Source organism: Phodopus roborovskii, unplaced genomic scaffold, assembly GCF_943737965.1.
Source record: "Phodopus roborovskii unplaced genomic scaffold, PHOROB, whole genome shotgun sequence".
Lineage (NCBI taxonomy): Eukaryota > Metazoa > Chordata > Mammalia > Rodentia > Cricetidae > Phodopus > Phodopus roborovskii.
In genome coordinates this window covers 7,011,885-7,039,704 of record NW_026126448.1, presented here as the reverse complement: position 1 = coordinate 7,039,704, position 27,820 = coordinate 7,011,885, and the positions used below count along the sequence as shown (strand labels likewise).

At 40.8% G+C, this 27,820-nt stretch overlaps 1 protein-coding gene across 4 annotated transcripts in view; it reads right to left on the bottom strand.

The window, feature by feature from the left end:
- The window catches only part of Tesk2 (testis associated actin remodelling kinase 2), a 96,225-nt gene that overhangs the window by 66,228 nt on the left and 2,177 nt on the right, over positions 1-27,820 (bottom strand). Inside the window, exons 1-2 of one of the 4 annotated variants that reach the window (XM_051188544.1) lie at positions 24,416-24,741; positions 2,696-2,996 (exon numbers count right to left, since the gene is read on the bottom strand). In XM_051188544.1, the coding sequence (XP_051044501.1) occupies positions 2,696-2,917 (222 nt within the window). In that variant the 5' untranslated portion in view covers positions 2,918-2,996; positions 24,416-24,741. Of the gene's footprint in view, positions 1-2,695; positions 2,997-13,259; positions 13,299-24,415; positions 24,742-27,820 lie in introns of those variants that run through there. The other 3 variants (XM_051188541.1, XM_051188542.1, XM_051188543.1) reach the window with 3 other exon arrangements.

Below are 27,820 nucleotides of genomic sequence, written 5' to 3'. Positions count from 1 at the left end.
AGAAAAACATTATTAAAGTATGAAAGTAGAAAATAAATGTATCATTATTCACATATGATTAGCAAGCTGAAAAACCAAAGCAAGTCAACTTTAAAATCTATTGCAGGGGTTGGAGAGATGACTCAGAGATTAAGAACACTGGCTGCTTTTCCAGAGGCCCTGAGTTCAATCCCCTACACTCACATGGCAGCTCACAATGGGATGTCCTCTTCCGGTCTGCAGGCATACATTAAAAAATAAAATTACTGCAAAACTTAGATCCAGTAAACTATCTAAAAACAAACAAACAAACCTCAACATTTAAAATAAAGTCAGTCTAGGACTAGAGAGATGGTTCACTGCTAAGAGTTCTTGCTTTTGCAGAGGACTAGAGTCTAATTCACAGCACCCACATTAGGAAGCTCACAGAGGATCTAACACCTTCTTTGGCCTTCCCAGACACAAATCCAAAAAATAAGTAAACAAATAAATATATTTTTAAATGAAAGGACATAACATAACATATTTAACTCAGTATTCAGAAGGCAGATCTTTATGGTTAGCTTGGTCTATAAAATGAAACTCTATTTCCAACCCCACCCCACCCCCACTCCCACCCCCACACACACAGAAAAAAAAAAAAGCACTCAAGCAGGCTTGGTGGCACATGCTTGTAATTCATTTGGAAGGTAGAAACAGGAAAATCAGAAGTTCAAGGTCATCTTAAGCTACTTAGGGAGTTTGAGGCTATCCTAGGCTATATAAGATTCTATCAGACAAAATTAAAAAAAGAAAAAGAAAAATTACATTTTAAAAACTATTAACTGTGCCTAAGTTAATCTACAAATGCAATCTCAATATAGCAAAAGCCAGTTCTTAGAAATTAGTTCTAAAATTCACATAGAAAATAAGGAAGCTGAGGCCAGGTAGTGCACACCTTTAATCCCAGCACTCGGGAGGCAGAGGCAGGCGGATCTCTGTGAGTTCAGCCTGGTCTACAAGAGCTAGTTCCAGGACAGCCTCCAAAACCACAGAAAAACCCTGTCTTGAAAAACAAACCAAAAAAAGGGAGCTGGAGTAGCTCAATGGTAGAACATTTGTGTAGCATGTACAAGGCCTGTTTTCAAGTCCCAATACTTCTTCAAAAATAAAACCTTAAAAAAAAAAAAAGAAGGAAAGAATACTAAGAAAATTCTTCAAAAAGTACAAAAGAGAACTAACTTAACCAAATGTCAAAGCCACAAGGTTAAATTATTATAACAATGTATACTGATATATGAATAGATAGGATAATGACTCAAAATGAAGTCCAAAAAGAAGCCAAAAAAGAAAATAAACAGTAATAATAATAAATGAAGTGGAGCCCTGCATAGTAGTACATGCATTTAATTCATGGCCCACACACACACAAATAATAAAACAGGAAGTTAAGGCAGAGCAGGTCTCTATGAGTTCCAGGCCATCCAAAACTACACAGTGAGAGCCTGTCTAAAGAACAAAAGGGGGAGGAATAGGAAGAAGAAAAGGAATAAAATTTGGGCTCATGGTCTAATTCAGGCTCAAGAGGCTTGCTTTCTTTCTAGCAACGTCCTAAAGCAGTGCAGGATATCACAGGAACATATGTGCATTCTCTGGTCTTTCTTTTGCAGAACAAACAGTAGGGGACCCTATATTGTGACTTATATAATCTTGGTCACCTCTAAAACCACACCTCTTAAACACCACAGACACTTTAGAATGGATTTGATTAAACTTTATCATGCATTTTGGAAGGTACAAACCATATTCAAACCAAAGTGCATATGAATGTAATTTTTAAAAAATAAGTTTGGGGCCAGAGAAATGTCTCAGCAGTTAAAAGCACTTGCTATTATTCTTCCAGAAGGCTCAGATTTGATCCCCACAACCCACATGGCAGCTCACAATTGTCTGTAACTCCAGTCCCAGGGTATCTAATGCCCTCTTCTGGCTTCCATGAACACCAGACATGCACATGGTGTACAGACACATGCAAACAAAATAGCCATACACATAAAATTTAAGATAAATATATTCAATTATAGTAAAATTATATGCTCAATGAAGGACAAAAATAGAACATTTTAAAACATGACATGATCAGATATGGTAGTGTACTCTAGTAACCACAGCATTTAGGAAACAGATTTGAGTCGGTTTAAGTTCAAAGCCAGCCCTGTCTATACAGTAAGTTTGAGGCTAGCCAGAACACTCATGCTTGCAAACTTATATACACACATACACTCCACAAGGAGGGGGATATATAGGTAGTTCAGTGACAGAATGTTTGCCTAGCACATACAAGGCCCTGGATTCCATTGCCAATATTGTAACAATTAAAAGCAAAAAAAACAAAAACAAAAAAAACAAAAAACAAAAAAACCAGTTAGAAGGTACATATATGAATGAGGTCTCTCAAAATATTAAATCATATGTGGTAGTTCACAGCTTATATAACCCTAGCCTCAGAAGGTTGCGGCAGAACCAGTGAAAGTGTGGTGGTTGGTACACAACTGTAATCCCAACACATAGAAGTAGGGGCAGGTGGATCTCTGTGAACTCAAAGCCAGCCTGGGTTACTTGGAGAGACCCTATCTCTAAAAAGCAGTAACAAACAAAACACCATAAACAACTATTAACTCTGTAGTGATTCTGACCATCAGAAAAATCAATGAAGTAAGCTGAGACCACCACTCACCTTAAACACTTCAGAGAAGAACCCAGATCCTATTTTTTCGCGGGTGAAGTCATCCAAACTTGTCAGTCTGGAAAAGGCACTAATAATTGCACGATATGAAGATGATGAAACTCTTCCCACTTGGCTAGTGTTCCCATCCCCTCCACCACCTCCTTCAAATTCTTCCAGACGCTCCACACGAGGGGGAAATCCTGCAATTGAGTTCCGCTTGCTCCGATCCATAATCTCAACAATTACTTCTTCTCTTAAGAAGGAACTCCACTCATAGTTTATTCAGTTTTACTTCTTTTCCAGTGTGACACTACAGAAGAAAAAAAAAAAAAAAAAAAAAACACATTTTACTAAAATCATTAATGACTACATGAAAACAAAATCTCAATGGAAAAATATTTATTTCCTTTTGCATTCTACTTCTTGCTTTCCAAATCTAAATAGTACTCCTATGTCTTCTCTCTCAAAACATTGACACACACAAAGGGAATCTGTACATAAAAATCATAGATTACTTTCTTTAAAAAAAGGTATTTTTAAGCCCATCTATGGTAATACATGCCTCTAATCCCAGCATCAAGAGGCAGAAGAAGGTAGATCTTTGAGTTTGAGGCCAGCCTGGTCTAGAGAGTGAGTTCCAGGACAGCCAGGGCTACACAGAGAATCGATGTCTGGAAAAACAAAACAAACAAAAAAATTTTCAGATTTATCTATTTCGGGGCTGGAGAGATGGTTCAGTGGTTAAGAGCACTGACTGCTCTTCCAGGGGACTGGGATTTAATTCCTAGCACCCACATGGTAATATCAAAATTGTCTGTAATTCCTGATACCAGAGGAGGTTGTTTGGTTTGGTTTTGATTTTTTGAGACAGGGTTTCTCTGTGTAACAGCACTGGCTGTCCTGGAATTCAGAGATTTGCCTGCCTCTGCCTCTAGAGTGTTAGGATTAAAGGTGTGCACCACCAGCTTGTTATGGCTAGTTTTATGTTAACTTGATACATGCTAGAGTCACTTGGAAAAGGGGACAATCAACTAAGAAAATGCCTCCATAAAATGTACCTGGGTTGGCAAGTATGTAGGGTATTTTCTTAATTACTGACTATATGGGAGGGCCCAGCTTATTGTGGGTGTTGCCATCCCTGGGCAGGAAGGTAGTCCTAGGTTCTATAAAAAAGCAAGTCATGGAGAGCAAGTAAGTAGCACCCCTCCATGGCCTCTGCACCAGCTCCTGCCTCCAGGTTCCTGTCCTGAATTCCTACAGTGATGGACTGTGATATAGAACTGTAAACTGAAACAAATGCTTTCCTGTCCAAAGCTTTTGATCAATTCTTTATCACAATAATGAAACCTAACTGAGACAGTTATGAACCATCATCTGAGTACTTGGAACCAAACCCAGGACATGTGCAAGAACAACATATGCTCTTAACCACTAAACCATCTCTTTAGCCTTATAGACTACATTCTAAATAACAAAATAGCAATCCATCATTCATTAGCCAGCCATCCCTCTTGCAGAAATCAAACTGTAAAAGCATGATCTGAGGCTATAAACGAGGAACAGAGATTACACTTAGTCTGAGAGCTTTGTCTTTTGACAAATCATTCTTGATAAGGAATATTATGCCCATTGCACAGAGATCAGGTAACCATATTGTCACTGTTTCAAAATCCTGTGATCCTGCCAGGCGGTGGTGGCCTAAACCCTTAATCCCAGCACTCGGGAGGCAGAGGCAGGCAGATCTCTGTGAGTTTGAGGCCAACCTGGTCTACAGAGTGAGTTCCAGGACAGCCAGGGCTATTACACAGAGAAACCCTGTTTCAAAACACAAAAAACAAAAAGACCAACATAACAAAAAATTTAATGTTACAAGAATAAAACATTAAATTTTACAGCCAGAAGGGCTCACCAAGTACAGTCATCTACTTTTAAATCTGGAGAAACAAATTATATAGACAAGAAAATGAAAATACAAGACATAAACAAATGAGCTGGGTAGCACACTCATGAGGCTGAAGCAGGTGGATCTCTTCAAGTTTGAGGACAGCTTAGTCTACAGAGCAAGTTCCAGGACAGCTTAGGGCTCTAACACAGAGAAACCCTGCCTGGAAAACAAACAAACAAACAAAAAGATGAGAGAGGGAGAAAGGGGGTTAGGAGAGAGAGAAAAGGAGGGAGGGAGGAAGGGAGGGAGGGAGGGAAGAAGGGAGGGAGAGAAAAAAAGAAGGAAGGAAAGACCGATTGACCCAGGCTGGCCTCAAGCTTCATATTTTCTTGCCTCAGCCTCTGGAGTGCTGAAATAATATCCATATACCACTACATTTTTCAAGAGGGAGAAAAGTTTGGGGGTTCATTTTGTTTTTGGTAACACAATGTCTTAGGATTTCTATTGCGTCAACCAAATACTATGAGCAAAAAGCAAGTTAGGGCATTAAGGTTTTATTTAATTTTCAATTCCACTTTGTTGTTCATCACCAAAGGAAGTCAGGACAGGAAGTGATGGGAGATGTCACTCTGTAAATATGTTTTTCGTATTGGTTAATGATTAAAACACTGTTGGCCAATAGGAAAGCAAGATAGGTGGGACTAGGCGAGGAGGAGGATTCGGGGAGAGCTAGGAGGAGATTAAACATGGAGGACAGAGAGAGCAGAACTCCAGACCCTCTCTCCAGTAAGCCAAGACCTCGTGGAAACACTCAGATTAATAGAAATGGATTAATATTTAAGACTGAGCTAGCCAATACGAAACACTAGGAACAGGCCAACAGCATTGTATCTAATACAGTGAGCGTCTCTGTGTATTATTTGGGGCTGGTGCGGCTGTGGGACCAGGCAGTTGGATGGAAAAACTGCTCGTAACAAGGAAGTATTTCAAACAGGGCAAGAACTTGAAGGAAGGGGCTGATGAAGGAAGCCATGAAGCAGTGCTGCTTACTGGCTTGTTCCCCATGACTTGCTCAATCTCCTTTCTTATAGAACCCAGGACCACCAACCCATGGATGAACCACTCACAATGGACTGGACCATCCCCCATCAATAACGAAGAAAATACCTTACAGCTGTATCTTATGGAAGCTTTTTCTCAAGTAAGTTTCCTTCCTTTAAGATAACAGGTGGTTTATGTATCAATTTGATATAAGAGTAACCAGCACACACAATTAGCCAGGAAGAGAAGCATTTATACACAATTTCAGCACTAGAAAGGCTAAGAAAAATGTGGGCCATGTATTATTCAAGGCTAGCCTGTGCTATATAGCAAGCATGTTTCAAACAAATAAAACAAGGCCTGCCTCAGCTACATAGGAAGTTGGGCAGGCATAGGAGTGAGATCTGCTCAAATAGTAATAATAAAATTAAAAAGAGCCAGGTATATTTTACATGCATGCTGGTAATCTAAACGTGGAGGACAGGAAGTTCAGGATTTCAAGGCCAGTTACAGAGCAAGTTTGAGGTCTGGTGGGAGATGTCATTCTGTAAATATGTTTCTCGTACTGGTTAATGAATAAAGCACTGTTGGTCAATAGGAAAGCAAGACAGGTGGGACTAGGAGAAGGAGTATTCGGGGAGAGGTAGGAGGAGATTCAACGTGGAAGACGGGAGAGAGCAGAACTCTGGACCCTCTCTCTGGTAAGCCAAGACCATGTTGAAATACTTAGATTGATATAAATGGGTTAATATTTAAGACAGAGCTAGCCAATAAGAAACACTAATAACAAGCCAACAGTTTTATATCTAATACAGCGCCTCTGTGTGTTATTTGGGGCTGGCACGGCTATGAGATCAGGCTGGTGGGAAAACAACTCATAACAAAGGAGGACATGCTTAAAAGAGGTAACAAAGGAAATTCACTTGGTATACTCTGTGTTTATCATAGTAATATGCCTTATGGTTTTCAAAGCAAGCAAGCAATTCAAGTTCAAATCCTTGCTGCTCCCTAACTTGTAGTTATATGAACCTAGATATAATTAGCCTTGTTGCATGGCCAGTCCTCATCTGTGAAAAAGAAACAAAAACAGTGGCTATAATTATACATATAGCATATGTATGTATTAGTTAATTTAAGTCATACAATGATTATTGATTAGACAAATAGTAAACATGCAATTCATGTCAAAACAATTGCCTAACAATACATTGTTTATAGTGAATGTTGAGAAGTATGAGTTATAAAGACACTGCGATGCTTAATTTTAATTGCCAAACTCGAATGGTCTATGAAATGCCTAGGGACCAATGAAGCACACTTTGGGGTATGTGTGAACTCTTCCAGAAGGGATTACCTGGTGGGTGGGAATACTGACTGCCCTTGAATGTAGGCAGCACCAAGTCATGGGCTGGGATCCTGGACTGAATAAAGAGAAGGAGGAGAAAATGAGCAGAGCACTACCTTTATCTGCTTCCTGGTTCACTGATATGTGAACCAGCAGCCTCATGCTCCTGACACAACAGAACAAGGGCACCAAGCCTTCCTGTCATCGTGGACAATATCCCCTCAAACTTCAAGCCAAAATAACCCTTCTTCCCTCAAAAGACTTTTGTCAGGAACTTAATCAGAGCACCTGGAAAGGAAATATTACAGAAAACTGGCATAGGAAAAAAAGTAGGGCCACTGCTAAAATAAACTTGATCATACAACTTCTGGGCTGGTTTGTGGGAGGAATGTTGAAGAGTTTGGAGCTGCAAGGTTAGAGAAACCCTAAAACGTTTTAAACCAACTCATTCTGATAGGCACTTAGACCAGAATGCCAGTAAAAATGTGGACAGTGAAGACTACGAGGATTCAGAGAGGAGGGCTACAGGCAATTGAGCTAGAAGCCATTCACTTTCTATTTTGTGCTTCTGACCGTATCCTGAAAACTGAAGTGAGATTTAATTTAAAAATAATGGGCTAAGTTGTTTAAAGAAGGAAATTTCAAGACAATACAAAAAAAGAGCTATGGCACAGTTATTGCTTACAGTATTTACCCAGATGTACTGTGGGGGGGGGGAGAACAGAAAGACATGAAAAAATGTGCACTTCGGCAAAAAAAAAAAAAAAAAAAAAAAAGTGTATAGCATGAACCCTGTCAAAGTTATGGATAGAAATGTACAGCTTAGTAAGGAAAGGAAAGGAACCTGAACCCAATTAAAGTGAGGCTGGGCAGGTGGAGACACAGCAGCTGTAAGTTAAAGGCTAACACCACTATGGAGGCACTTCAGACTTTGCACTAGCACAACAGGAAATAAGACACCACCCATTGAGAGCTCCAAGGTGTAACAGTAAATTTCATGTGACAGCGTCCAAGAAGACAGAGCTTTCAGGGCGCCCTATTGGAAAATGGCTGCCCGAGAAACTGTTTTCCCATGTTCAGCCACAAAGGACACAGAGGATGCAATGATAGTCCCTAGGGGGGGCCTGGCTACTTTTCTTCTCTTTTTCTGGGGTGTGGGGGGGGGGAGATCAAGACAGGGTTTCTCTATGTAACAGCTCTGGCTGTCCTGGAACTACATTAGTAGACTAGACTGGCCTCAAATTCAGAGAATGCCTGCCCCTGCTCCTCTGGGATTAAAGGCATGTGCCACCACTCATTCCTTTCCTCTTCCTTCCCTCTCCCCTCTCCTCTCCTCTCTTCTCCCCTCTCCCCTAATCTTCCCTCCTCTCCCCTCCCCACCCCTCTCTTCTCTTCTCTTTCTGTCTCCTCTGTTTTGGGTTTTTTGAGACAGGGCTTTTCTGTGTAGCGAAGGCTGTCCTGAAACTCACAGAGATACCCCTTCTTTTGCCTTCATAGTGCTAGGATTAGAGGTGTGTGTCAACAAGACCAGCCTTCCTGGCTACATTTTGAGCTGGCAGAACTTGGCATTGCCAACATGGTGCTGATTTTTCAGGCATGCAAGATACAAGAGAGGTCATGATGGCTGGCACTAAAATGGCAGAGTTGCTGAAGCCATGCAACATGTAGCAGGTTTGGATTCTGTGCATGGGGATACTGAATGGTTTGTGCATGACAAAGGAGAAGTCTAACTTACAGTGGAGATTCAAGGATACTGCAGACGCCAGAAATATGAGATACCTACCAAAGAGAGCTGTAGGTACTGAGTACAGCTTACCCGAGAGGAAGGCTGTGTATACTGTAAGCAGAACTGGAGGGTTAAGGCTATCCAAGTACACTGGAGCCCAGATAATGTCACAAGGAGTCACAGAACTACATGGTTTGATATTTGTGCTGCTAGGTTTTGGTCCTGCCTTGAGCCAATATTTTTCCTTTTGGAATGTGAATGCTTGCTTTGAGTCATTGTATATTAGAAGCTGGGTGGTAGTGGTGCACACCTTTATTTAATCCCAGCACTTAGGAGGCAGAGGCAGGCATATCCCTGTGAGGTGGAGGCCAGCCTGGTCTACAGAACAGGCTCCAAAGCTACAGAGGAACTCTGTCTTGGGGGGGAGAAAAAAGTAGTTTTTTTCTTGATGTTATAAGTCCTCACAGTTAAAACGTGACCTATACACACCTATAATCCCAGCACTTGAAAAATCAGCTACATGATGACTTTAAAGGTCTGGGCTACAAGATCCAGTTAAAAAGAAAGAGACAGAAAGAGAGACAACAACCTGTGGGCTGCTATCCTTTTGGCAAACCTCTTCCTCCAAAAATATCTACTTTGCAATTCATTAACAATAGCAAAATTATAGTTATGAGATAGCAATTAAAATAATTTTATGGTTAAGGTCACTACAACATGAGTAACTGTATTGAAGTGTTAGGAAGGTTGAGAACCTTTGGGTTCAAGTTGATAAAGAATGAACCTGTGATAGTTCATTTTAGTTGTCAACTTGATTCTGAGATCCCTGGGACATTAATGAGGCACACTTTTGGATATGTCTGTGAGAGCTTTCCCAGGGAGGATTAACTAAGAGAGAAAAACACAGCTAGAATACACACACGAGCTGGAGTCTGAACAAAGAACAAAGTAGAAAACCACATGAGTGTCGGTGTTCTTCTTCTGCTTCTTTAAAGAGATGTGAGTAGACAGCTCCCAGTTACAGAGCCACTTGCCACCATGCCTTCCTACCATCATGAACAGGGTTCCTTCACACTGTAAGCCAAAATAAATTCTTCCTTTAAGTTGCTTTTTGTGAGGTACCCGTCTACAGCAACAAAAAACAAAAACAAAACAAAATCACTAATATAGAAACTAAATTCATAACAGCAGCTGCTTTGATAGGGGAAAAAAATGAGAGGTGGAATGAAAGTAAAAGAGAATTCTAATTTATGTTTGTTTTATTTCTTTTTATTAAGAAATAACTTTGCAAGCTGTCAAGAGAATTCAAGCCATCATGTCCAACAACCTGAGCTGGCTCCTTGGAACCCACATAGAGGAAAGAATCATCTACCACAAATTGTCCTTTTATCTCCACAAGAATGAACACACACACACTATTCAACAAACATCCATGAACACCTGCACACTCTTTTTCCCTCCTTCTCTCATACTCCAATACATGAACACAGACACACAAATTTTTAAAAGTCCAGTCTCGTGCAACACATATAATATGAGGCCCTGTCTCAAAAAGAATAAACTTACTTTTAAGGTAATTTGCTATTTATAATAAGACTGTCAGGTCTCAAGACTTGTCCCAGGTCTCTTTGGTACCCAACAAATACTTTTTCTGAGTACTGAGTTTTCTTACAGTCTTAAAACTTTGTTTTGTCTTGTTTTTTGAGACAACGTATCCTCTATGTAGACCAAGCTGTCCTCCAACTCACAGAGATCCCCTATCTTTGGCTCCTAAATGTTGGGGTTAAAGGCATTCACCCCTCAAGCTCTGGCTTAAAACATTTTTAAAGAAAACATCTTAATTTTTCTTTTTCTTAAGTATATTGCTAATGTAAGAGTTATTCAACACACACATGCCAAGAAAACACAAAGCAATCTGGCAAATAAACAGCAATCCAATATGCAGGCCAAGCCTCCAGATTCTCAAACTATTCTATAACAGTTCCACTACAGTTTTTGGTTCAAGGAATATTTATATCCCATACTAAAGTCTCAAAAGCACTGTGGAAACTTTTAAGAGAGTCTAACTTACATAAGTCATAAATTCAAAGCAGAAAAGAATGTGTATGAAACATATTTAGTTTAGAGACCCTCTCCTATGCTAAAATAATATTAGTCATCAGGCAGCTGAGATGAATGGTAGAAAGTATAGTTCTCTTCATGGGAATAAGGACTTCATTGATACATTTTAGAAATTCTAAGAAAGGAAAACATCTAATCTGTGACTTCTATTCCCATGGCCAGCCACTAAATAGCCACATTTAATTATTATTATATATGTGTGTATGTCTCAGAGACAGAGAAGGAGAAAAAGAGAGAAGGAAGGAGAGAGGAGGGAAGTGAAGAAGAGAGAAAGGGAAAGAAGAAAAACATGGATTTTAAGCACAATATAGACACCTTTTTCAAGAGATAAGTATGAGTAATTTTAAGCTTGTAAAAACTTGGATTTTATTTTTACTGCTAGGAATGGAACTTAGAGTCTTGCACATGCTAGATGAGAATTCTTCACTGAGCAAATGCTCAGACAAAACATGGACTTTTCTTTTAAAAAATGAAAATTGGTAATACTTGACCTGCTTCATACAATAATACTTCAGGTAGAGTCTCACTGTTTTGCAAATAGAGAAAGGGATGTGAAAACCTGCCTGTGAGAAGCTGGACATCCTTGTCAAGGAAGAGTTTTTATGACAATGTTGGGGGTGTTGGGTAGGCAATACTGGTATTTTAGTGGGCAGGAGCCAGGGAAACTAAATGTCCTGTAATGCATACAACAGCCCTGCACAACAAAGAATTGTCCTGTCTGAAATGCCAGCAGCACCCAATTGAGAAACCCTGTGCTGGAAAAGCTTTACTGCTTTTGTTCTTAACCAGGAAATGACCTTTAGTGGTCTTTCAAAAATGTCAAAATTATGTGGCTTACAAGGAACCAAACACATTTTTTGTTTGTTTTTTAAGACAGGTCTCATTATGTAGCCCTGGATGGCCTAGAATAGCATTGCTACACTTACCTGGCTGGCCTCAAACTCAGAGATCCTCCTGCCTCTGCCTCCCAAGTGCTGGGATTAAAGGTCTACACCTGGCCAAACACAATTTTTTAGACCCTGTGTTTCAACTTGGACACTTTTAGACTGAAGAAAGGAGAGCGGAGAAGGGGGGAGAGGAGAGGGGGAAAGGAGGGTAGAAGAGGATGGAGAAGGGGCAAGAGAGAAAATAGAGGAAGAAAAGAAAGGAGAGAGGCAGACGAGACCTCTTATTTATATTGAGATTGAGTTGTCATAGAAAGTAAAGTGTGGGACTAGAGAGATGGCTCAGCAGTTATGATTCCCGGGACCCACTGCTGCTCACAACCTTCTGTATGTAACTCCAGTTCCAGAGGATAGGACACCCTCTTTGGAGCTCAGCCATTACATGATACATACATGCAGGCAAAACACTCATACACTTATTTTTTTTTTTAATTTTAACTTTTTAAAAGAAAGAAAGTAGGTACAATTAAAAGTTGTGATCAGGCTGGTGAGATAGCGCAATGGGCAAAGATACCTGTCACCAAGCCAAATGACCTGAGTTCCATCCCCAACACCTACATAGTAGGAGAAGAAAACTGACTCCAGAAGCTGTCCATACTCTCCACCTGAACAAGTAAGTGTATTCATGGACACACATACACACACACACACACACAAATAAGTAAGTAAAAATAAAATTGTGATTTTTTTTTAAAATTATGATTGGAAAAAAAACAGTGAACTAAATATCCTACACTTAATATTATGTTTTACTTTTCCAAAGGACCAAGGAAACTTTTAGGACTCTCAGATCACCCACTTAGATGAAATGCTTCTATAGATAGCTGCAGACACCATTTTGCCAATTGTTTTTGCTTTTTTAATTTTTAGTTTATTTTTATTGGGTGTTTTGCCTGCGTGTATGTCTGTGTGAAAGTGTCAAGATCCCTGGAACTAGAGCTACAGACACTTGTGAACTGCCAAGTAGGTGCTGGGAAATGAATGTGGCTTCTCTGGAAGAGCAGCCTGTACTACTGAGCCATCTCTCCAGACCCAACCAATTATTATATGTATGTTTCCTCTAATGTTCATGACATTTCCACAAAGTATACATTATCTCCCATGTAAGGGGAGAGGGATCCACTGTGTGTGGCAGAACACACCTTAACCCAAGCCATGGGAGATAGAGGCAGGTGAATCTGATCTACAAAGCAATGCCCCTTGCCATGGCTTGATAGTGAAATTTTTGTCTCAAATAATAAGAGGAGTAAGACTGTCAAATTAGCCAAGCAGTGCACCCCTCTAATCCCAGCACTTTGGGAGGCAGAGGCAGCTGGATCTCTGTGAGTTTGAAGCCAACCTGATCTACAGGAATTCCAGGACGGCCAGAGCTATGCAGAGAAACACTGTCCCAAAACTAAAACCTGCCAATAAGCACTCTTAACTGCCGAGCCACCCAGAACCCCATTCTCACTTAGTGACTGGTATTTAGCAAACGTCTTTTGAGTCTTCCAAGCTCCTAACTCACATACCTTACAATCTATTATCCAATGTGGATAAACTTCTAAAAATGCTTTATATGTAACAACACTCCTCCTCATTTGGCCCCTACTGCTATCTCCAATGTCTTTTTCTTCTTTCTTTAAATTTCTTTTTTTTTTAGCCAGGAAGTAGTGGCACATGCCTTTAAATCCTCAGGAGGCAGAAGCAGGTGGTTCCCTGTGAGTTTGAGGCCAACCTGATCTACAAAGGGAGTTCCAAGATGGCCAGAGCTACCTAGGGAAACCCTGTCTCAAAAAAAAAAAAAAAAAAAAAAAAAAAAAAAAATCAAGTAAATAAAATGAAAAAAAGATTTATTTTTATTTATATAAAACATAGGTGTTTTGTCTGCATGTATGTTGTCTGTGCATCACATGCATTCAAAGGTCAGAAGAAGTGTCAGATCCCCTGGAACTGGAGTTATAGTCACTTGACACTATGTGGGTGCTGAGAATTAAACCCAGGTCCTCTGGAAAAGCAATTGTGCTCTTAGTTGTTGAGCCATCACCCCAGCCCTCCTAGCCCCAATTTCATGTCTTTTCTCTTCTATCCATAGACACAGTCAATTTATGATGGTTAGTGTTAATTGTCAACTTGACAAAATCTAGACTCATCTCACCTGGGCACGGCTGTGAGGATCATCTTAATTGCATTAATGAGGGGCAAAGACCCACATACTGTGAATGGCACCACTCCTGGCTTCAGTCCTGGACTATATCCCATGGAGAACTGAGCAGTAGCATGCTAATTCATCTCTCTCTGCTTCACATTCCTGCCATCTTGACTTCACCTTGATGGACTGCACCCTTCAATTGTGAGCCAGAACAAACCCCTTCTTCCTTAGGCTACTTATTTGTAGACTACTGCTGACACTTCTGTGTGACATTCTTTCTCCCTGGTGTGTTCTTATTGGTTTCTTCCACATGGCTCTCTCAGGAATCAAATAATATGTGAAGTGTTCTCTGACCTTTCAATCTCCTTCGTCTATGGTTTGAATAATACTGTCCTGAACAAATCCTATTACAGCTATCCTACTGCACATTAATTACTGTTTATCTACTTTCTTCACTGGACTATGAGCTCCATAAGGTCTTGGACTTGAAATTGCTCACCTTCAAATGAATTATGGTATATAAATTTTAATATTGGATATAAGTCAAAACGTATAGTTGAGAGGAAAAGTAAGATTTAGATACTGAGATTCAAACGTTACTGCTTTTTATTTGAGATGTGGTTTGGCTTTTTGTTGAGATTCACATTTTGTGTGTTTGAAGAAGCAGATGTGTTCTGGTGCACATGTGTGCTTGTGTATGTGGAGGACGAAGGTCAAACTACGTTGCTATTCCTCAGGAACTGTCCACTTAGGTATTTCTGAGACAGAATCTCTGACTGGATCTTGCTGATCAGGCTAGACTGGCTGGCCAGGGAGCCCCAGGAATTATCCTCTCTCCTTCTCTAGCATTGGGATTGTACGTACCAGCTTTCTACCTGAGTTTTGAAGACCAAATTTGGGTCAAATCCTCAAGTTTGTATAGCAAGCACTTTATCAACTGAGCTATCTCACCTTACCAAGATTCAAACTCTGTGAAAAATATATTCACTCTTTCATTCGCTTAGTCAACAAATACTTTATTTAGTGCTTCCTAGAGGTCAGACACCATGCCAAGACCTTGAGAGTTTAACAATATAGACATGCATAGCAAAAGAGGATATATGCATGTTCAAAATAGCTATTAACTTAGTGAATCTTGGGCAGTGTGGTAGTTTGAAAAATGGCCCCCACAGGCCCGTATATTTGAATGCTTAGTCACCAAGGAGCAGCACTATTTGAAAGGATTAGAAGGATAAAGAGGTGTGGCCTTATTAGAGTAGGTTTGGCCTTATTGGAGGAAGTATATCATTGGAGGTAAGCTCTGAAGTTTCAAAAGCCCATGCCAGGAGCAACTTTGCGCTCTGGCACGCTCTCTCTCTTTCTGCCTTTGGATCAGAATGTAGTGCTCAGCTACTGTTCCAGCACTTGCCTCCATGACACCATGCTCCTAGCCATGACAATGGACTAAAACCTGAAATGGTAAGCAAGACCCCAGTTAAATGCTTTCTTACTGGGTGGTGGTGGCACACACCTTTAATCCCAGCACTCAGAAAGTAGAGGCAGATCTCTGTGATTTCAAGGCCAGCCTGATCTACACAGCAAGTTCCAGTTCCAGGACAGTCAGGGCTATACAGAGAAACCCTATCTCTTATAAAGAGTTGCCCTGGTCATGGTATCTCTTCACCACAACAGAACACTAACACAGGCAGAAACATATCTTATGAAATTTTCTCTACTTACCAATTCTTTCTTCATTCCTAACTTTTTGAAACAGTCTTGCTATGTAGTCTAGGCTATCTTCAAACTTGAAATCCTTCTGTCTCAGCCTCCAAGTACTAAGATTACAGGTATATGCCACTGCATTAGTTTCATGTTCTCAGACACTCAGGAGGAGAGGAAAAGCCATGATTCACGTAGCAACACATAGATGAATAAAAATGGGTTAAGTTATAAGAACTAGTGGGACAAGCCTAAGCAATAGGCTGAGCTTTCATAATTAATAAGCTTCAGTGTCCCTTTTTATGAGCTGGCAGCCCAAAGAAACATCCGACTACATACATGCAGGCAAAACACCTATGCTCATTAAACAAAATAAATAAAAAAATAAAAACAGCTGCACAGATAAGAGCATCTATTAACCAAATGTTAATAGAAACAGCTGAAAGAAAACTGTGAATAATTTTAGAAAGGCTGAGAAAAAGTGCAGAAGTTATGAGCCTTGTTGATCTTCCAGAGGACCATGAGTTCAAAACCCATGTCAGGCAGGTCACAGTTACCTACAATTCCAACTCCAGGGGATCTAACACCTCCTTCTGGCCTCGTTGGGCACCTGAACACATGTGGCATAAACACATACACTCATAGAAGATTTTTTTTAATTTTTATTTTGTGTGTACTGGTGATTTGCCTGCACATTCTGTCCGCATATCATGTTTGTGTACAGTGCCCACAAAAGCTGAGCATCAGACTCCCTGGAACTGGAGTTAAAATGGTTGTGAGCCTGAAAGCTGGATACTGAATTCAGGTTCTCTGCGAGAGCAGCCAGTGACCTTTTCCTTTTTAATTGAATGTGACTGGACAGATCAAGTGAAGGCACACTGTAAAGTAATTAAAGAAAAAGAACCAGAACACATTATTGCTAATGACCCAATGGCTAAAATCACTCCAAAAGGCAGAGCCCCATACTTGACAGTTAAGAATGAACTCCTAAGAAGAATAAGAACATCCCTTGCTCAGCATGCCAGTCTTTAACGTTAAATAAGAATATGTTGTTCTGCTGATTTGTTTCTGAAAGTAGAACTTTCCTTCAATTAGAAATTAATTCCTAATGTAAAGTCCTTTTTGGTATGATTCTATACAGTTTCCAGTAACGATGTATAGATTATACTGCTTTTTCTCCTTCAGTGTTATTTCCATAAATATCTCATGAATGGAAAAAGTATAATATATTAAAAAATAAAATATGTAAATTTATCAAGATATCAAGATTACCATAGTGAATTCATTGTGGAAATCATTTTGAAAAAAAAAGAGCCCATGCAAACTGTCCTAGGAAAACATAAGCAATAAGATCAATTACATCTAAATTTTCTTTTTTCTTTTTTTTGGGGGGGTGAGAGAGGGTCTCTCTATAGAGCCCTGGCTGTCCTGGAACTCACTATGACACCAGGCCTCAAATTCACACAGATCCACCTGCCCCTGTCTCCTGAGTGCTGGGATAAAAGGCATGCACCACCAGGCCTGGCTCCTAATTTTCTATATTACACAAATAAAATTATATCATTCTATTCTATTTAATACAAAGGAAAACATGACAGCCTCTGTATAGCTTGTTCAGAGATGATAAATTAATAAATAACATTATATTTCATCTGTCTAATGATTTACAATTCACAAAGCACTTTGACCCTTACAGCAATTCTGTATCTTTGCTACAGCTGGGTAGCTTCAAAAAGCAAGGGCTAAATACAGGCCTTTCCTCCTATATTTCAAATTCCAAAAGCCATAAAAGATTGGCTTCTTTTCTACATATCTACATATCTACAACTTCCATGGGGGAATAAAAGAAAAGAGTCAGCATAAACATCTAGAACTTCTATAGGGGAATAAAATAAAAGATATCAGAAAGGCAAAGATCAAAGCAGGCCTGAGGACCTGACAGCAGAGCAGACACTTGGTATACATGAGGTCCTGGGTTCAACACCCTGCATCCAAGAATAAAATCTTGTAAAACATATCACAAACATTTAACTTTTTATAGAGTCCTAGAAATCAGAAAGATCCCTGAGTCAACAGAAAAAATATGTTAAAGACTTTAAACTGGGTAGTTTACAGAACAGGAAATGAGGATGACTCAAAACATAAAGACAAGTCTCAGCATGATTAAAATAAAACTAAAACCACTCTGAGCTATCACTTCTTTCTATCTATCACACTGGCAAAAGTCCAAGATCGATAACAGCACAGCATAATACTAACACTGACCCCTCTAGACAAGAGTGCTTACTGGAATTTCTGTAGACTGGTGGCTATGAATTTGGGTACTTCAACGATTCCTTAATGTATTCATCTGAGAAAGTTATCAGTATCCACCTCAAAGGAATTTTACTAAGATTAAACAAGGTAATCTATATAAAGTACCTAAAACAGTAGTCACTGTATAAAATAAACACTGTGTTAAGCATTAGCTATATGACACAGGCAATGTTAGTTGAATAAACAGTCAACTTTTGATGGGAAAAAATACCTAAGGAAGAAAAGTGAGAAATTCATGGTAATAAATGTATATCAACTTTAACTTAGAAATTCTGCTTTTGGCCAGGTGGTGGTGGCGCAAATCTTTAATCCCAGCACTTGGGAGGCAGAGGCAGGCAGCTCTCTGTGAGTTCGAGACTAGCCTGGTCTACAAAGCAAGTTCCAGGACAGCCAGGGCTGTTACGCAGAGGAACCCTGTCTCGGAAAAGAAGGAAAGGAGGAAGGGAGAGAGGGAAAGAGGGAGGGAGGAAGGGAAGAAGGGAGGAAGAGAATAAGGGAGGAATGAATTCTGCTTTTGTAAACTTATCCTTCAAATCCCCTTGCGCACATGTAAAAATGACATGTTCAAGGTCTTCATTATAGCAGTGCTTAGAATATTAAACAGCTAAAGGAACGTACATAATAGGGAACAAGTTACCATACACACATTCAACAGCTTCTTGGTGTTTCTTTAAAATAATGTTTTTCTATTACATTTCATTTATCTGTGTGTTTAGAGGCCAAAGGACAACCTGTGGGAATTTGTTAGTATTGCTATTTTAAATACCTGGTCAAGATTTTATCTCTACAGATGGGAAGGCCACAAGGGTAGAAATCTAATCTCTTATTTTCCTTGCAATACTGAGGGTTGAACTCAGAACCTCATGCTCTAACACACACACACACACACCAGCCTGTGGAGCATCTTTTAAATTCTGAACAGTGCTAGCCCCAAGTAGACAAAAACCTTGTGGGACTAGTTCAACAGGAAACAGAACTGATATGTAAGGAGACCTATCTGTACTCAACCAAGAAGCATCAATCCCTTTCTGCTCCTGAATTCATCCTCCTCCACTGAAAGCCTGTCTCAGCCATCAGCAAACCTAAAGAGGTTACTAGTGGTCTTCAGATTTCCCTGGAGGCCCAGATGTAACTGCCCACCCCTTGTTTTCCAATGTCTGTTCTGTACCACTTAACACAGCCAACCATCTATAAACTATGGTCCTTGAAACAGGATGATATAATACAAAAATAAAACTCAAAGCTCTATGAAGGTATCTCAGGATCAAAAGCATTTTGCAGGGAGAAAAGGAAGGGTGTTTGCTTGTTTTGTTTTGTTTTTGAAATAAGGTCTCTTTATGTAGTCCTGACTGTCCAGAAGCTCATTAAGTAGACCAGTCTGACCTTGAACTCAGAGATCCTCCTGATTCTGCCTCTAGAGTACTAGGATTGCCAGTATGCACTTCCACACCCAGCTACACCCAAAAGAAACCATGGAATACAAAGTAGGTGTTTAGAGAATGTGGAAGCTCTCAAAGATATAGTAAAATGAAAGACAAGCCTAGTGAGGTCAAGAGCAGAACTGTGAGAAACCATCAGCTTTTTTCAGGAAAATAAATGTTTGGAAGCATTTGCCTAAACAAAGTCTAAAAGAAAACAAAGACAGCCGGGTGTTAGTGGAATGTACCTTTTGTCTTGGGAGGCAGAGGCAGGAGGATCTCTGTGAGTTTGAGGCCAACCTGGTCCACAGAATGAGTTCCAGGACAGGCAGAGCTGCACAGAGAAATCCTTGAAAAACAAAAACAAACAAAAAATACCCTAGGTTCATCTGCAGCCACAAGCCCCCAGGGTTTTAAAAAATGGTTGGGAGAGATGAAGGAACCACGGAGTTGGGTAGACAAAACAGTCATGAAACTGAAACTATTTATACATAATTTATAGATACATAAAATCCTATTATATGTAAACAGCTTTATATTTAACCACTGGAATATATTATATTTTCAAATACTATATATTGTGTGTATGTGTTTTGTTTTCAGCAGGGCAAACATGTATTAAGAAAAAGTGAGGAAAGGTCCCAAGAGTAGAACTAATTCCAAGGGAGGAATACACTATTTAGGTATTTTTGAAATAGGATTTGACTACATAGACTAGGATGCTAACCCAAAACATATTATCCTCTTGCTTTAGTCTCCTAAATGCTAGGATTACAGGAGTGCCCCACAGCACCCAACTTCAAACATTAAATTGAAAACAAAACACTAAGGCTTATAGAAGGTTAGTATTTTGATGATAATCAGTTAGTTAATAAAACAATTTCAGTTTTGATTTACAATGAAGATTTCCCTATTTCACACTGCCTTTATAAAATATCAGATGAGCCTGGAGGTGGTGGCACTCACCTTTAATCCCAGCACTCAGGAGAGGAGACAGAGGCAGGTGAATCTCTGAGTTCGAGGCCAGCCTGGTCTACAGAGCAAGTTCCAGGACAAGTTTCAAAGCTAAACAGAGAAACCTTGTCTCAAAGAAACTACATACATACATACATACATACATACACACAAATCAGAGGGCCAGTAAAATGGGTAAAGGTAACTGCTGCCACACTTGATGACCTGAATTCAGTCCCTACCACCCACATTGTAAAAGTTCAGAATCAACTTCTGCAAGTTTTCTTCTACATTTATACCTACACATACACACACCCCCCACACACAAATAAACAGTAAAAAAATAAAATAAAATTTCAGGACTAAATGATAGACACATTATTACAACTAACCCCTCTGATCACTCGCAAATGACCCTATTGAGACCACACTGAAGTCATCCTCATTTGATGACTCGGGAAATAGCATAATGCCCATTGTTGGTCTGAAACATTCACCATCACCCATACAATGCTATAATTAGGCTCTATTACCAGAAGGAGATAAACTTCCCATAAAAGCCCCTACCCCAGATTTCAAACTCTAATAAAACATTTCAGAACAAAATTAAGTGTGTGATATTAATAATGTATTTATAAGCACTTTAATATAAAGGAGGAATATATTTTTAAAAGCAAGTCCCCTTTCTACTCTAAACCAGCCAGGGAACAATTTTCTTCTTCTAATGAACTACAACTATAGAAAACATCATTGGGGGGCTGGAGAGATGACTCAAAGGTTAAGAGCACTGACTGCCTTCCAGAGGTCTTGAGTTCAATTCCCAGCAACCACATGGTGACTCACAACCATCTATAATGAAATTTGGTGCCTTTTTCTGCTATGCAGGCATACATGGAGCTGGAATATTGTACATTTAATAAATAAATAATCTTTAAAAAAAAGAAAAGAAAAGATCATCGGGGAGTCTCAGTAGATTATTAGCATGTACATGTTTTAAACAGAATTAAGACCCTCATATGCTAAATCAGACAGGATAGTGTTTGAGAGACACAAACATTTATCTGTATAGCCAATAAACACAATATGTATCAAAATCACCCATATATCTAAGACCATCACTGTTAATTGAGAAACAAACATCTGTACCATTGTACTAGTTGCTAACAAATGCCAAAGTATCTCCAATTTGAGCCCCTCCTTGGTGATGATAGGCCCCACCCATAGGACCTAATGTCTCCTGTGTTCCATCTCCTGCTCTCACACTGGGTAATTATGACATCCACATGATCACATAGTCAGCATATCCCTTAACACTTAGCACTATTTTAATAACCTATAGCAACATTTCCCTTCAACAGCACTGAGACAGTTATGCTTTTTTTTTTCTCCTCCCTTTTATTTGAAAGAACTCTAAACTTTCCAATCATGTATTCTTACAAAATCTAGTCTTTAATCACATTTCTGGTTATCTCTTCATTCTCCAAGTACACTAGCCTTCTTACAGATTTTACTTCTTTTTTAAATGTCAATTATTTCATGTGTATGAATGTCTTGCCTCCATGTATGTTCGTGTATTGAATGTATGCATTGCCCAAGGAGGCCAGAAAAGGGTGCTTGGTTCCCCTGGACTGGAGTTACACATAGTGTTAGCTGGCATGTGGACACTGGGAACTGAACTTGAGTCCTCTGGAAGAGCAACCATCTGATCTAGGCCAGCTGAAGAACTGAGTCATCTCTTCAACTACAGATTTTACTTCTTTTTAGACAGGGTTTCTCTGTATAGCTTTGCAACCTATCCTAGAACTTGTTCTGTAGACCATGTAGGGCTTGAAAGCACAGATCCACCTGCCTCTGCCTCCTGGCGGGCTGGGACTAAAAGCCTGGGCCACCACCACCTGGCTCAGATTTTACTTATGACCTATTTAGACTGTGCAGTTTATCATAGATCCCACACTATCACTAACAGTGTAAAGTGTTTCTCCATTTTATATTTCTCCTTTGCAAACTACAGTTCTGAATGAACCAATCTCTCTTATTTTCCCCCCCTTCCTGTTCTAAGGGTATTAGAGAAAATGTAAAATCCAGTGGTGGCACATGTATTTCAAGGCCAGCATGACCTACAGAGGGAGTTCCAGAACAGCCAAGTGTATGCAGAGAAACCCTGTCTCAAAAAAAAAAAAAAAAAAAAAAAAAAACCCAAAAAGTCCTTTATTCTTGATGCTAGAGATGGCTCAGTTTAGAGCATTTACAGTTGCTCTCCCAGAGACCTAGATTCAAGCCCTAGCACCCACATAGCAGATCACAACGGTCCACAACTCCAGTTCTAGGGGATCCAATGCCCTTTTCTGACTTCCGAGGGTGCCATCACACACGTGGTAAATAAACATACACCACAAGCAAACACTCATACACCATACATGGACAGCATGATCTACATAATGAGTTCCAAGCTGGTCAGAGCTACAAAGTGAAATCCTGTCTCAAAACAAAATAACAAACCACTCATCACATAAAGTAAAAATAAATATAAAAAACAATTTTAAAAAATCCTTGATATTTTCCACTGCTGATTCCTATGGCCATAATGCTCACATTAGAAACTCAATACAGTTCTTTCAAGCTCTAGAAAAAAACTGGTATGTCCACAGATAACTGATGACAATAAAAATAAGGCCAGTTCGGTGTGAGAACACATACAGAGTTTCAGGCTGGCCTGTACTACACAACCCTGACTCAAGCAAGCAAGCACACAAGAAAAGAGGAAAAGAAAACCTTTTTACCCACTACTGCCCTTCTGTTTACTCCTAAATCCATGAGCTGACTATTCAATCATCAAAACTGTTTTGGAAAACACAAACAAATGAACTCCCAGTTGACTCTAACTCCAATCTACCTGACCTCTGGAGCACCTGACACAGGGTACTACTCCCCTCCCTTCTTGAAACTGCCTTCCTTGGGCTTCTGTAATGCTGGTGTTGTGTTCTGGCTCTTGTCCCCCCCACCTTCTAAGCTCTCCTGCAGTGTTATCCCCAGTGATGTTGCTTCTGACCCACAACCCAATTCTCTGCTTCCAGGGTTACTACTTCCTACTAAGGGTTCAAAAATCCCTATATATTCTCTCTACACTCTCCAATTTATGACTTTATATCCAAACTTTCTCAGTTGTATGCCCTATTTTCCAACTCTATCTGAAAAACTCGAAATGAACATGGTCACAACTCTATCATTCTACAAAATTGTTTCTTTTCATTGTTTCCATTAACACCACCAATCCAATACCATAAAAACAATAGGAAACCCCTTGCTTACAAAAGCAGGAAAGACTAAAGACAAAAGCAAAATAACCTCTCAACTCTATTTTGAAAAATTTTAGAATTTTTCATTCTCTATTTTCCTACAACTGTTCCCGTTCATTCATCCTTTCTCACCTACAGTAGCACAAGTTTCCTGCCTACGGAGGCCTTCTGTCCTCCCGCCTCTACTTTCCATCTTTCCTTCACATTTCCCAGAGATAATCCCTATCAAGCTCCTGCTCACAACCTTCAATGGCTCCCTGTATCTAAAGTTCAATTTCTTTAACGAGGTGTTCTCAGAGGTATAAATTGAAAAGTTTTTCAATTGGAGTAATCTGGATTTTATTTCAAGCTAAATCTGAATCGTAGTTTGGATCGGGGTCTTCAAAAAGAAGTATAAAATGTAAGTCAGTAAAAGGAGAAGGGAGGAAGCCTCTGAGGCTGTAAGTCAGGGTGTTTAAAAGGGGTAGGCACGTTTGATGGGAGGGAAGGAATCCAGATCTCAGCGGGAGAAGGGGGCGTTGAGACCAGTGAGGCACGCTCAGCAGGGGAGCGGGACGCGAAGAATTTCAGAACTTCACAAGTGAGGAAGGTCAGACACCATAATGTCGATTGGAGGTATAACTTGCAATGGATTCCCGGCCTCAGAAGCGAGAAGGTGAGGACTGTCCCGGGATTCTGAGCGAAGCGAGAAGGAAAAGGAAAGCGGGAAAGGGACGAGAGACCGTCCGTCCCCTGCCTTAGAGAATCTCACGGAAGGCACCCAGGCTGTCCAGTGCTCGGCGACCCGTGAGTCAAGGCTACGCGCGCGGCAAGGATGCCGAGCCTTGTTCCTCAGACAACTCCCCCGACGTTACCTGAGGCAGGACTGAGCCAGCGAGGGGGCGTCTGCGTGGGCCGCAGGGCGAGGGAGGCGGCGGCCCAGAGCCAGCATAGCAGCTGCGGGCCGTGGCTGTTTAGCCTGCGGAGGAAGTGAGGGTCCCTCGCGCAGAAGCCGGCGATTCCGCGGGGCCAGTGGCAGCGCAGGAGCGGGAAGCTACTGCCATGGCCTTGCGGTCTGGGCTGCTTTTCCCCGCCTGCTCCGCTCGGCGGGGCCCGGAGGCGGATCACCGCTAGCACTGAGAGGGCAACTGGAAACTCTCTGCTCCCCGCGGGTGAGCGTCTGAAACGCCTGGGGGGGGGGCAGGGGCTGGGGCGGAGCCGTGGAGGCCTCGCCCCTTTCTCGGGCCTCCCTCAGAGCAGCCAATCAGTCGTCAACCTTTGACAAACGAGCTAGTAGGATTGTCCAATTAGCGCAAGAAATGCCACGTGGTACGAGGGTGGGCACAATGGGCGTCCAGAGAAGCCAATCAGCAACGCTAGGCGCCAACTCTTAGAAGACGAAGAGAACCAATAGGAAGAGAGTTTAGGTAAAAACAGAAGAGACAGTGTGTTGAAAAAGCAGAACCCAACTGCAAAGAATACACCTGGGATAAAACCTAAAGACTCTCTAAGAGGGCGGGACAGTAAACACAAGATAAACCAATCAAAATCTCCCAAACAGAAGCGATTGATAATTAAGCCAACAGAACAAGCCCTAGGCTGGCGCGGCTTTTGAATAAGGTGTCCTGCAAGATGGCAATATAATGAGAAGCTAAAATTAATACATAATTCCTAGCAACTTGAGAAATTGCAACAAGTAGAACTAAACAAAGTGCCAAGGGAAGAGATTGGATTTGGTGAAGGCTTAAAGGATGGGTATCACGAGCTGGCTTGAAAAGGAGAATTATGAAAGATCTTCGTGGGGGTTAATTTTATCTAACTTCATCAGGTACAGATTTCATCACACTTTCCACACCCATGGATCTCAATGGGTTTGTGGGGTTTGTTTGTTTGTTTGTTTTGGTTTTTCGAGGCAGGGTTTCTCTGTATTGCTTTGAAGACTGTCCTGGAACTTGCTCTGTAGACCAGGCTGGTCTCGAACTCACAGAGATCCGCCTGCCTCTGCCTCCCGAGTGCTGGGACTAACGGCGTGTGCCACCAACACCCAGCAAGGGTTTATAATCTTATACCTGAGCAGACTGCAATAGAAGAATAAGGGCAGATAGGTACAATGGAATATGGGCCTTACTCCCTGGGTTTAGGAGCCTCCCTTCAAAAATCTAAAGACTTCCCTCTTCCTGGAAGTAGAGATTTCTTGGCAAATATATGGGACATAAATAACTGAAATAGGACTAGCCAGGCAGTGGTGGCATAGGCCTTTAGTCCCAGCACTCACGAGGCAGAGGCAAGCATATCTCAGTGAGTTCAAACCATCCAGATCCACAGAGCGAGTTTCAGGACAGGCTCCAAAGCAATACAGAGAAACCCTGTCTCGAAAAACCACATATATATGAATGACTGGGGCAGAAGGCAATGGTAGAGTGTGACATGACAACAGAATAAAGATTGTCCCGATGGCAATGAGTTTAATGTAGGAAACAAAATTGGAAGAGGCTAAATGCGGATGGAGCTTGAGTAATAACATTATAATTTTGCTTTAATGCTGTGTGGTTTATTCTTGAACAGAAGCATAACCAAAACGGGGCATTGTTTTAGGAAGAGTTATTAGTAGCTTACAGAATCTCTGAAGGGAGATCACTGGGGCCCAGTTTCCTGGCCTGTTCAGAATCATTCTGTCGTAAATCATGTGCTGCCACCTGGTGGCAGTTCATGTGTTACTGTTCCGCTGTTCTTTAACATTTCCGTTGGAAGTTTTGGCACCCTTGCAAGTGTCTCTCATAGAGCTTGATGCATACAGTTGATAAATACCACTGGTATCAAATAGTTTTAAAATGCCACCACGCCGGGTGAATTATCTGCCCAATGAAAGACAAGGAGAGGTTTGGTGATGCTTTTTAAAAGTGGGTCTAAACATCACAGCAATGATGGCCTATAAATCTCTCAGTTCAAGGCCAGCCTGGACTAAAGATCGTGTTCCAAGACAGCCAGGGATATAGAGAAACCCTGTCTCAGGGGAAACGAAAAATAGTCAACCTAAACAACAAAATTTTAAAATTTGGGGCTAGGGATGAAGTCCAGTTAGCAGAGTGCTAGCATACATGAAGGCCAGGTGTGGTGGCACATTCCTATCACCCCAGTCTTCAGGAGATGGAGGCAGGATACCAGGAATCCAGGGTCATCCTCAGCTACATATGGAGTCTAGGCCAGCATGGGACACTTGATACTTGGCTTCAAAATAAATAATATTAAACAGAAGGGGGAGGAAAAATAACAGTGGACATAAGCATTTGCCATGCAAGCATGAGGAAGAATCTGTAATCCCAGCACTCCCACCACTGAAGATGGGAGTCCAAGACTAATCCCAATGTGTGCACTAGAGTGCGAATGAACACACTCATTCACACACAGACATATGCCTATAATTCCAACACCTGGGAGAACAAGGCCATCTTTGGCTATAGAGTTTGAAGCCAGCCTGGACAACTCAGGATTGTGTCATATACACACCAACAAACAAACAAATAAATAAATAAAACTAGGTCTGAAGTCAAGTATGATATCACTGTATCACTTGTCCCAGCAATAAGGGCTCAGGCAGGACTGAAACAAGCTGTGGCCAGTCTGAACTACAGAGTTTTGAACCAGCCTAAGAGTCACTATTTCTTGCTGTTTCTTTTTTCCTTTTTTTTTTTTTTTTTTCCCCCTTGGTTTTTCCAGACAGGGTTTCTCTGTAGCTTTGGAGCCTGCCCTGGAACTAGCTCTGTAGACCAGGCTGGTCTCAAACTCACAGAGATCCTCCTGCCTCTGCCTCTCGAGTATTGGGATCAAAGGCATGTGGAAGTAAACAACTTCAAGTTCTTATTTCACTACATAAATAATAGATAAAAACAAGGGTGGAGAGATGGCTCAGTAGCTTTTCTACAGGATCCTGGCTCAATTTTCAGCACCCATAGGTTACTAAAGTATCCACTTCCTTCCTCTGGCCTCTGTAGGCACCAGGTACCAAGCAAGCACATTGATATAGACACACCTGCAGGCAAAACACTCACATGAAATAAAAATTTTAATAAAATAATAAAAACTCTCCTCCTTCTCCCCATTCCTTTCTCCCTCTCCCCCTCCTTTTCTCTCTGGCAAGGTCTCATAATACAATCATGGCTGATCTAGAGCTTGCTATGTAGATCAGGCTGGCCTTGAACTCAGAGATCCACCTGCCTCCACTTCCCTTCCCAAGAGCTGGGATTAATGATTTGCACCACCACAGCCATCAAGAGACCCTA